We start from the raw sequence: 11,790 nt of genomic DNA on the forward strand, positions 1-11,790 counted from the left end.
AATCCATTATAAGCCATATGAATTTAGGCAAATTACTTCTCTGAATTACTTTAAAAATTAAGTCAGTGTTTTTTAAAAAAAAGATTTATTTTATTTTTAACTATTGTGTATATATGTGTGTCTGTGTGTGGGTATATGCATGTGTGAGTGCAGGTACCAGTAGAGTCCAGCAGAGGGCCTCAGATTCCCCTACAGCTAGAGTTAAAGACAGTTCTGAGCCACCTGTTGGTGGGTGCTGGGAACAAACTCAGGTCTATCTGCCTCTGCCTCCCTAGTGCTGGGATTAAAGACTGCATCACCATGCCTGGCTCCACTTAGTACTTAGTAGCTTTAACTCAGATTACTTCTGAAAAATGGAAGAAAGCTTAGATTATCTTGCCTCTTTTACTTATCTTAAAATTTTATTACTTATTTTTCACATTTCCTTGTTATTAATCCCTTGATTAATATTACTTGATTAATAAAAGTACATGTTCTTAAATGGGGAGCCATCTCTCCAACCTCAGTACTTTTTCCTTTAGGTGGGATCTTCCTGTAGCCCCAGTTTACCTGAAACTCCTTATGTAGATCAGGCTAGCCTCGATCTCACAGAGATTCGCCTACCTCTGCTTCCTCAGTGCTGGGATTAAAGGTGTGTGCCACCATACCCAGCTCCACTTAGTACTTTTAGAGCACTTGGCCCAGTGCTTGTCATATAGTAAGTGCTGAATAAACATTCCCTCTTTTTAATGCAATTCTAATGCACAGTAAAAAGTGACAGGCCTTAGTTTATTGGTAGGTCAGTTTCTGAAAGCAATTTGCTGAACAGTGTACTCGGTTATTCAGGTTTGTTGTTCTCAGTTTGTTTTTAAGTTCTGGGAACTACTCTTTGCCCATCCCTGCCCTGCCCCTGCCTATAACAATGAAGCAGCTGTGGTAGCCTTTCATGAACTGACACTTTGGATTTCAAAACAATAAAGAGTTTATTAATTTTTATTTTATGTGTATGAGTGTTTTGCCTGCATATATGTAAATGCACATGTGCCATGCACTGCCTGTGGGGGCCAGAAGAGGGTGTCAGATAACCTGGAACTGGAGTTAGGGATGATTGTTAGCTGCGTTGTAGGTGTTGGGAACTGGACTCAGGTCCTCTGCAAAAGCAGCCAGTGCTCTTAACTGCTGAGCCATCTCTCCAGTCCAGACATACTGGGCCAGTCCCATGACTGTGGGCAAGCTACTTACCCTCACCGAGCCCTTGGGGAATGTAGAAAGAATATTAGTTAATTGATTGAGTTAATACAAGTAAAGCATTTAGTAGTATCTGGCATGGGGCTCCAGCCTAGCATGGAGTACACACAAACTCTTAGTGTGCAGGCTGAGTGTAGTGGCACACAGTAGGCTGAGGTAGGAGAATCATGAGCTCAGGGCCAGCTTAGACTACAGAGCAAAATCCCATCTTAAAGAAAAAAGGATTCAGGAGGTTGGAGGCTTTTCGGGGGAGACTGGCTGTGTCATGCTACATGTCTCATCCACAGGAATTTCTTGGGACATTAATGTTTAGTAATTTGTACAATGTGTTATTAATAGATGAAGGAGCATTATTACCTGGAATTATGATATATACATATTTTCACTTTTCAGTTCCAAGATACAGAATATGCCTATGATTAATTGACAGTAAGATCAAGGCTGCAGAGATGTCTCAGTGGTTAACAGCACTGACTGCTCTTGCAGAGGACCCAGGTTCGAATCTTAGCACCCATATGGTGGCTAACAACTGTCTTTAACTCCAGTTCCAGGGGATCCAACTCCCTCTTCTGACCTCTGAGGGTATTGCACAACATGGGTGCACTTACATACATGCAGACAATACACTCATACACATAAAATAATAAAATCAAGCTGGGCATGGTGGCGCACGTCTGTAGTCCCAGCACTTGGGAGGCAGAGGCAGGCAGATCTCTATGAGTTCAAGGCCAGCCTGGTCTACATAGTGAGTTCCAGGATAGATGGGGCTACAGGGAGACCTTGCTTCAAAAAGACCAAAAAAAAAAAAAAAATCAAAAACAAAAAAACCCCTCAAGATAATTCAGGTGTGGTGGCACAGGCCTTTAATCCCAGCATTTAGGAGGCAGAGGCAGGAGGGTCTGTGTCAGTAAGAGGCCATCCTGTTTTACATAGCAAGTTCCAAACCAACCAGGATTACTCAGTGAGACACTGACTCAAAAAAACAAACAAAACCTTCAGGGTAGATTGGTGACCAAAGTGATGATATTTTCCATGGTCCTTGTCCTGCCCAGGGTGCTCTGGAGGACCCTACCAATGAATTTTCCTGAAATTCCAAAGAGACAAACAGATAAGTGGCATTTTGACTACAAGTGGCGTTACTACAAGTGGGCTGGAGAAATAGCTCAGTGGTTAAGAGCACTGGATGCTCTTGCAGAAGACCTGAGTTCAATTCCCAGCCCCCACATGGTAGCTAACAACCATCTGTAATGCCAGTTCCAGAGGCTCTCATGCCTTCTTCTGACCGCCATGAGCACTGCACAACACAGGTGCACTTACAAACATGCAGGTAATACACTCATACACATAAAATAAAAATAATAAATAAAATATTGAAAAAAAACAAGTGGCATCTTCTGGACCTGAAAATGGTGGTAATGGGGCTACAGAACCCAGGCTTCAGGGACACCCAGAGATCTCACTCACCCTTCTTGTGTTGCAGGCTTGCCCCTGTTCCTCTTGAAAATGGAGAAGATGCTGGTGGGTTGCTTGCTGCTGCTTGGGCAGCTCTTCCTCCTCCCCACACTGGCAGGAGCCAGAGAACGACCCCACACCAGGTTGCCCTCCAGAGGCAGACATGCCCGGACGCACCCCCAGACAGCACTCCTGGGTGAGTGAGGAATGCCTGTGGTAGCTGGTGATGGGGTGGCTAGAGGAGAGCCCTGGATCAGAGCTCTTCCATTGAGGAGCTTGCCTCTGGGTCCTCTGTTGGCTGTGCTGAGGCCAGGGGTGGAGACAGGGATCCCATTGATGATTGTTCCATATGGAGTTGAGGATGCAGGGCATAGTAAAATTATGCCTCTTGTATTTTTTAAAGTTTTGGGTTTAATCTGGGGATGATGACTTTTCTCCAGTAAACATGGAGGTTTCATCTGGAAAGCTCCTTTCTGAACTTATCTGGACAAGGGTGTTATGAGAAAAATTGTTGTAAACTTGTCCAGATAAGTCTGTTCATCTTCCTAGACATGGTGCATGGGAAAAAGAGGACCCAGGGAGAGATGGGGCCTTGGAGCTGCATCCAAAGATCTCGGGAGTGGAAAATATCAGGGCTTAGTTGTTTTCATCTACTGAACATATTTTCTTCAGAAAGGAAATGCCATGAAGCATACAGATAAATCAGCTGGTTTGAGAAGCAGGCTGGCCACTGCAGAAGGAACCTGCTTTAGCATGGATCTGGATTCAAGTCCTGACACTCTTACTTAAAGGTGACTTCTGAGGCTCAGTTTCTTTATCTGTAAAATGGGAATGGGAATGCCACCTTCGAACACTGTCATGAGAAATGAATAAGGTATTCTAAGTATGGGCTAAATGATGGCTTTAGCACAACTCTGTCCATGAAGATCTTTGAAACTGTACTTTACCTTTCTAGCTTTCAGGCAGCCGTTAGACTCTGACCTCCTAGAAAAAATACTTGGGGAACCACATCTGAAATTACAACCAAGGACCAAAGGGACTGAAGAGCCCTGCTTTGAGAGGACAGAGTCTTCACTGATGTTGACTGAATGTTGACCCTGGGTCCTCCATATCTTTAGTCATCTGCTGGTGCCTGCTCCATGGTGACATAAACATGAGCCATCTGCATATATTGAAAAGCACTTGGAAATGCTTAGTACATTGACTAAAGGGTCTACTAAACAATTTCAAGATGTTTATGTGATAAACATTATAGCTATTTAAAACATGGAAATAACTGAACATATCTTGATGCTTCCGTAAGTCACCAGCTGTGACTGCATAGTTGAGTTTACCTTTACTATTTTGTGATTTTTGAAGTAGAACTTAGGGCTTTGTACGTGTTAGGCAAGCATTGCACTATGGAGCCATGTTCCAGTCCCACAATTGGGTTTCTGATGAGCTAATGAGGCTAGTCTCAGGATGAGCTACCACTGATGTTACTGGAAACTATACTTCTTGGCTCTGAGTCTCTTGCTGTCTCTGCTCTGTCTCTGTCTCGGCCTCTCTCTGTCTCAGTCTCTGTTTCTCTCTGTCTCTCTGTCTCTAACACACACACACACACACACACACACACACACACACACACACACATGCATACATATATAAGTCAGTCTCTGTAGGGATAACCCTTGGACTTCTGAGACAGGAGATGGACCCCTGTTTGTCCAAAGGCCCCAGTCTCCACATCCAACATCACTTAACCCTTTCTCATTTTGCTGGGGAATGAGTCAGGGGCAAAGTGGGTGGGACAGGGCAGATCCACATCTTGTGCTTAGAAGTGGCATGCTGTGTGTAGTTGCCTTTCTGCTTTCTGAGCCTTATATGTGGGGCTCCCAGATATGTGGGGAGGCTGTTTGCTCACAAACAAGGTTGAAGGATCATCTCAAAATAGGAAGGCAGACACAGTAACAGGCCAAGGTTCTGGAGTGCAGTTTGCTTTGGACAGTACTCTGAAAGGATGGAGAAGCCTCACTGTTGGCAGGCCTTGTCCTGATCACATGACCTTCTCTTCATCCTGACGTTATGGTGTCTTCTGTTTCACGTGTGTTTGTATTTCTTTTCTATGTTCAGAACATTGTCCAGGCTACATTTCAGTTCTGGGACAAATCATTTTGGCTATATTTATGGCATCCCTCCCTCAGCATGATGTATTCACTGGCTATTAGCTTGCATGTATGCCTCTGAAACAAAGTAGAAACAGAATTATCTCTTAGGTTGATTTTTTATTTGAATTTCTCTTTTTATTTTTGATCTTTTTGAGACAGGGTTTCCCTGTAGCCCCAGCTGACCTGGAATTTTTTGAATTTTCTATGTTTTAAAAATGTGCATATTTACATCTAAATTCAAATCAGAGGCTCAGAAAAATTTTGAACCAATTAAAAACAGTACATGTGGGGCCAGTGAGGTGGCTCAGTAGGTAAAGGAATTGGCCACCAAGCCTGATGGCCTGAGTTCAATCCCCAGATCTGAAAGGGTGGAAGGAGAGAACTGACTCTTATAAGTTGGTCTCTGACCTCCATATGCATGCTATGGCATGCATGCATCCACACACATATACACATACAAATAAATAAATAAATGAATATAAAAAAACAATATCTGGGGCTGCGGAGATGACTGTTTGTAAAGTACTTTCTGTACAAGCATGAGAACTGAGTTTGATCTCCAAATCCATTGTTTAAAAAAGCTGGACATAGTATTATATAGTATTGTATAGTGACTGTAGTCCCATCACTGGAGAGATGGGAACAGGAAGATCCCTGGGGCTCACTGGCCTGCCACTTTAGCCTACTTGGTGATCTCCAGGCCAGTGTGACAAACCCCGTCTCAAAAAAATAAGATAAGTTGTGTCCTGAGGAACAGCACCCAAAGTTGACCTCTGGCCTCTATACACATATACACACATGTTGCTGCACACACATGAACATGTACACACACCCCAAATGTATCTCTCTGTCCACTCAGTATGTATAGACTCGCCTCTTCTGCCTGTGCTGTCTGTCCACATGGGCTTATCTTTACTCTCATTCATCCATCTGGGATTTCTACTTTGATATTATAAGGTATATGGCTTGGGTCTTCAACAAAAAGGACACTCAGGCATAGGTCTGAAGTTATGTGACGAATTTATTAAAGGGACAGCAGGTACAGAGAGGAGAGCGCTCTTTAGAAGGAAGAATCCCTTGAGGGGTCCCACAGGTCCTTTTTATCCGGCCCGGAGTTTGGGTTACCCAGGTGAATCTTCCCAACAGAAACAAAAGGGTTACTATAGAGATAGCACGAATGCTGAACTGAAACTTTCTGGAAGTCCTGATTTATCATCCAGGTACAGCCTGTCAGCTCTGACCACTGAAGCAGAGAGCTCAGAAGCTCTTAAAGTGACACTCTCCTAATTTCCAATGCTTATGGCAAGCATGGCTCCCGACAGAGTATACAGTGAGGTGGGGGACAGAGGCTTATAAAAAGATCATTGATTTGGTAGAATCAGTGTGTAACAGTGCAGACGTTTTCCTGTTAAAGCTCTACTCTGCCTGCTAAGCGTATAAGGCAGTGGCACAAGCTTTTTGATCTCAGACGCCTTCCTTATACACTAAAAAATTAATTGAGACTCTCAAAGAGCTTCTGCTTATGTGGATTGGACTTATGAAGAGTTACAGCACCATGCTGGGCGTGGTGGCGTACACCTTTAAGCCTAATACTCTGGAGGCCGAGGCAGGAGGATCGCTGTGAATTCAAGGGTGGCCTGGTCCACATAATGAGTTCCAGGCCAGTCAGTGCTACAAGGTGAGACTGTCTCAAAACAAACAATAAAAATAAAATGAATTAAAAAAAAATTGGTTAATAAAAGTAATAATAGCCAGGCGTGGTGACACATGCCTTTAATCCCAGCACTTGGTAGGCAGAGGCAGGAGAATCTCTGTGTTCGAGGCCAGCCTGGTCTACATAGTGAGTTCCAGGCCAGCTGGGGCTACAGGAAAACCCTGTCTCAAAAAGATAAAAAAATAAAATAAAATAAAAGTAATAATAAACCCACATAACTGTACGGGATTGTGCTAGATAGTTGTCAACTTGACATACCTTGGTAGATGGAGCCTCAACTGGGGAATTACCTCCCTTGGACTGGCCTATGGCCATGTCCGTGGGGTATTTTCTTGATTGTTGAGTGATGTGGGAGGGCCCAGCCCACTGTGGGTGGTGCTACCCCTGAGCAGTTTGTTCTGTATTGTATAAGAAAGCAGGCTGAGCAGGGGCCAGGGAAGCAAGCCAGTAAGCAGCGTTCCTCCATGGCCTGTGCTTCAGCTCCTGCCTCCAGGTTCCTGCCCTGAATTCCCACTTTGGGTTGCAACCGTGATGACCTGGGAGATATAAGTTATCAGGGAGAATTCCAGAGTTCTGGGTACAGGCTGTAGAATTCAGTGAAACTTCTCTATAAACATTATTTTACTACTTAAAATCAAGCTAATGAAGGGAATCCAAGGATTCACCTTATATAGCTCCAAATATTGCTCTTTGGAAATCATAGTGCATCCTGTAACATATTACATTTTGCATGCACCTATAATTAAGCCTCACATCAAGATAGTAGTAAGTAGAATTGGGAGTTGAGGAGACGGTTGAGTGGGTAAGAGTGCTTGCTGCTCAAACATGAGGACTTAAGTTTGAATCCCTAGCTCGCAGGTAAAAAGCCGAGTGTGGCCATGCATGTGCCTATAACCCCAGTGCTGTAGGAGACAGGAGGATCACTGGGGCTTGCTGGCTGCTGGCCTAGCTCTAGGTTCAGTGAGAGAGCCTGTCTCAAGGGAATAAGGAGGCACGTGGTAGAGCAGGACACTTGACATCCTCCTCTGGCCTCTGCCTGTGCACAGGCATGCACACACATACAGTGTGCATATATCAGTCATACATGTACACCAAAAAACAAAATTGCCATGCATTTCTTTTGAGGGAGGGAAAGCAGCTGATAGCCTTGAGACTCCTTGGCTCTTGGGGAGACCCACTCATTAAAGCCACCCATTACCTCTCTTGAAGCTATTCATAGCTACAATTTGTGTACCCTTCTTGAGTTTTCTGATCTTTATTTTCTTCTTTCCACCTGGAATATCTTTCCTCTGCCAAGACTCATTATCAGCTAGGGTCAAGTCAAATACCGAGTCCTTCCTCTTCCAGCAGGCAAGACCTACCTTTAGCAGGCCACACACACACCGTGGATCCCCTGCCAAGGTGTCTGCTCTGTCTGCCTTATTTTCCAAGGAGTAGCAATGGTGCCTACCTCAGAGAGATTGGTATTCCAGTTATTTTTATACTGGCCTTGTGTTTACCACCAGACTGTGACTTCTTTGAAGAGAGGTGTTGCATTTTTTTTTCATGGATCATAGCACGTAGAGGGTAGCTCTGATTAGTGAGCCCCGAGATGAGTAAGGACAGTATATCATTTAATCTTTGGAGGAAGGCACTGCAAGGTGATTCTTCTTATGTGTCATATTGTGACAAGGAAGCGGAGGGTTTAAGAGGTTAAACAGTTTATTTAAACTTACGAGAACTTTTGCAAACCAGACAGAACTGATGCCCAGCCTTCTGTAAACGGATGCATGGCTTAGTTGTGCATGTGCTTGGAACAAAGAAAAAGATCCACCTCTGCTGAGGGCTTTTTATGCAGGCCATGAGATGCCTGCACACTTGACTGAGGTGGGGCCACAGATCACAATTAGCTTCCATTCATCACCAGCCTTTGCTTTGATTCTGCCTACAGCTGTGTATAAATAGCTGATGGCTGATTTGGATGAATTGATATTTATTCATTTATTTAGTGGTGATGGGGATTGAACCCAGGACCTTATGCATGGTAGATAAATATTCTTTGTAGGCACTGAGCTATATCTCTACTGCTGGATGATTTCTGTCTAGTTTTTTTCTTTTTAACTAAAAAATGTTTTATTATTTTAATTTGATGTGTATGAGTGTATTGCCTGCATATACGTAAGTGCACTCGTGTTGTGCAATGCCTGTGGAAGTCAGAAGAAGGCGTTGGATCCCCTGGAACTGGAATTATGGATAGTTGTTAGCTGCCATGTGGGTGCTGGGAATCGAACCCAGGTCTCTTCAAGAGCAGTCAGTACTCTTAACCACTGAACCATCTCTCTAAGCCCTCTTTTTAATTTTTCATTTCATTTCTTTGTGTGAAAGAAATGTGTGTGTGTGTGTGTGTGTATGTGTGTGTGTGTGTGTATGTGTGTGTTAATGTGCAGGTGCATGCACTCATGTGGTAGACAGAGGACATCAGGGTCTCTCACTGAACCTGGTGCTAGGGTGATCAGCAAACCCCAGCCATCTTCCTGCCTCTGCCCTCCACAGTGCTAGGGTTACAGGCCTGCATGCACCACACCCGGCTTTTTACTGAGAATTTGAACTTAGGTCCTCATGTTTATGTGGTAAGAGTTCTTAACCTCTGAGCTGCCTCCCAATCCTGATTCCAGTCTTGATGTGACTCCTTATTCAGGCATATGGTTTTCTTCTCTGAGACTTAGTTTGTTCTCTATAGAAGGAAGAGAGGGAAGTCAGTGACTTTGTAGGTTTCATACAGGAACTCCAATGTCATTAATTTTCCTGTCTTTCCACACCCCTCTGTGTTTGATAGCAGAGGCTATCTTCCCCTCTTTTACTCTCTCCAGGTAAGAGGAACCAGGACGTACCACATTCTAGAGGCCAAGGAGGGAGAAGTTTGGGGATCCGTAGAAGGGTAGGGCAATAGGACCAGGCAGTGGTTCTCAGGTTCTCAATTGTCAGAAGCCTCTGGAAGGCTTGTTGGAATACAGGTTATTAAACCCTATGAGGGTCTCACTTAGCAAATCTTGCCTGCGACTTGAATAGCTGTTATTTTAGAGACTGCAGTGTAAGAAATCTCTGACATGGGGTGGGAATGGAAGGAAGGCAGGCCTTAGGAGATGCTGTGGAGTGTGAGCCAGGAAGACGATTCAAGATGAATAACATCTGCAGAGAAAATTGCAGCTGGAGAATGAACTAACTGCAGACTGGGTCCACCCTTGTGAAACTTTGAAAATAAGCTGCTAGCATTTTCCTACCGAGGGGGTGTTGGCAAAGGTAGACCCCACGGCTGTGTGAGGAGCCAGCCTCTTCTAGCACAGCAGGTCGAATGGGGTATCTACAGGATTCATTTGTCTAGACTGTGTCTTTATCATCAGAACTGATTATAAAAGTGAAGGTTGATGCATGGAGCGTGGGAGATTGCTTTAAATGCCTGGTTGCTGTGCATCTTCAGCAGAGTCGGTGAGACATGTGGCCCCGATGGAGAGACTGTCACAGCTGCTGCTCAGTGCCGACATGCCATTCTCCATCAACTGTACTTTTCATGCCTGCTGAATGTGTAAACCAACTTCTCTGTTATCATTCATTTTTAATAAACTGTATGAAATGAAATTCCTCATTCCTATCTTGTGATTAATGCGGAGACCCCTAAAAAGCATAGTATCTGACTTCCAATAAGCCACAGATTTCAAAACTTCCCTAGCCAATGAATGAATAACTTGATTTTTTTTCTCCTATAGAGCCTGCCTCTCACCTTGCTCCCCTTCTGTTCTCTATTAAAGTCTTTCCTTCTCTCTCTCCTTTTTTATAGCTTTCCTTTATCTCCTCCTCTCTGATCTCTCCCTCCCTCATTTCCTTCCTCAGTTCCCGAAGGCTGTATTCTAAGCTTTCCCATGTGTTTTGCACTTGCGGTGTGTGGATGTGTGTGTGAAGGAGAGGTGAAGTGGGATCCAGTCGTGGGATCAGCCGCCCTTCTCATGTTCTTACTTCTGTCAGGGGCCAATCATGTCTCTGGTCTCCAGAACTGGTAATAATGATGACAATAATGGTAATGAGGGCTGCTGTGGGATTTTGTTGTTGCTTGTTTGTTTCATTTAAAAATTTTTTCATTATTTTTATTTTATGTGTATAAGTGTATTGCCTACATGTATGTAAGTGCACTGCACCCATGTCGTGAGGAGTTCAGAAGAGGGTGTCAGATCTCCTGGAACTGGAGTTAGAATGATTGTTAGCTGCCATGTGGGTGCTGGGAATCGAACTGTTAACCCCTGAGCTATTTCTCCAGACCCATGCACTTTATTCTTTAAATAAGAATTTAACACACCTTTAATCTCAGCACTTGGGAGGCAGAGGCAGGCAGATCTCTGTGAGTTCAATGAGTTCAATGACAGCCTGGACTCACATCATACAATACCTAAGGAAATCAAGAGGGCATTTGATCCCCTGGAACTGGAGTTAGGATGGTTGTCAGCCACCAAATGAATGCTGGGAATCGAACCTGGGTCCTCTGGAAGAGCAGCCAGTGTTTTTAACCGCTGAGCCATCTCTCTAGCCCCTTGTTTTATTTATTTTTTTATTTTGCATCTACTACCTGCCTGACACTGTACTAGGACACAGTTCACACTTCATTGAGCACAGTGCTTTTTATTCCCATGTATAGATGAAGGAACTGAGCCTTTGAGATGGTAAATGTCTCCTTCAAAGTCATAAAACTACTGAGCAGCCAGAGGTAGAATTTGAGAAGCCAGCTTGGTGCTGGTGCCCAAATCCTTACCTAACAATCCTAGATACTTCCCCTTGTGCCATCCAATGGAATTGGGCTCCTCTTTTGGATCTTAATGGAAGCATGCCTCATCTGGGTTGAGATTTAAAACCTTAGCTGCATTCTCACAGTGTGCCCTCTGTTCCCATCATGGCCCTTGGACTGCATTGTGAGTCCCTGTTTTGTCACCTGGGTGGCTTCTTTCTATATCAGCAGTTCGACAGTAGCCTGGTATACAGTAGGCACTCAGTACACAGCTATGGGAGAAGTAAATGAACTAGGGATGGGCAAAGAGGAATATATCTAGAGGGAGCCTTGGGCTGGTGAAGGTTTCCACAGCCAGGGATGTGGAAAAGAGTGGAAAGGACGGAAGATCTGAGCTTGAAAACTGGATGTGGAACTATGTGAAAGCTGTGTGTTTTCTTTTCAATTCGTGGTGTGTGTGTGTATGTGTGTGTGTGTGTGTGTGTGTGTGAGAGAGAGAG

General features: G+C 44.1%; 1 protein-coding gene across 6 annotated transcripts in view; it reads left to right on the top strand.

The window, feature by feature from the left end:
• Matn2 (matrilin 2) overlaps positions 1-11,790 on the top strand; it is a 193,950-nt gene that overhangs the window by 15,210 nt on the left and 166,950 nt on the right. For all 6 annotated transcript variants that reach the window (XM_008831538.3, XM_008831539.3, XM_017797745.2 and 3 more), the window contains exon 2: positions 2,708-2,875. In XM_008831538.3, coding sequence (XP_008829760.1) covers positions 2,731-2,875 — 145 coding nt within the window. In that variant the 5' untranslated portion in view covers positions 2,708-2,730. The remainder of the gene's footprint in view (positions 1-2,707; positions 2,876-11,790) is intronic.

This window comes from Nannospalax galili, unplaced genomic scaffold (assembly GCF_000622305.1).
Source record: "Nannospalax galili isolate Female #2095 unplaced genomic scaffold, S.galili_v1.0 scaffold334, whole genome shotgun sequence".
NCBI lineage: Eukaryota > Metazoa > Chordata > Mammalia > Rodentia > Spalacidae > Nannospalax > Nannospalax galili.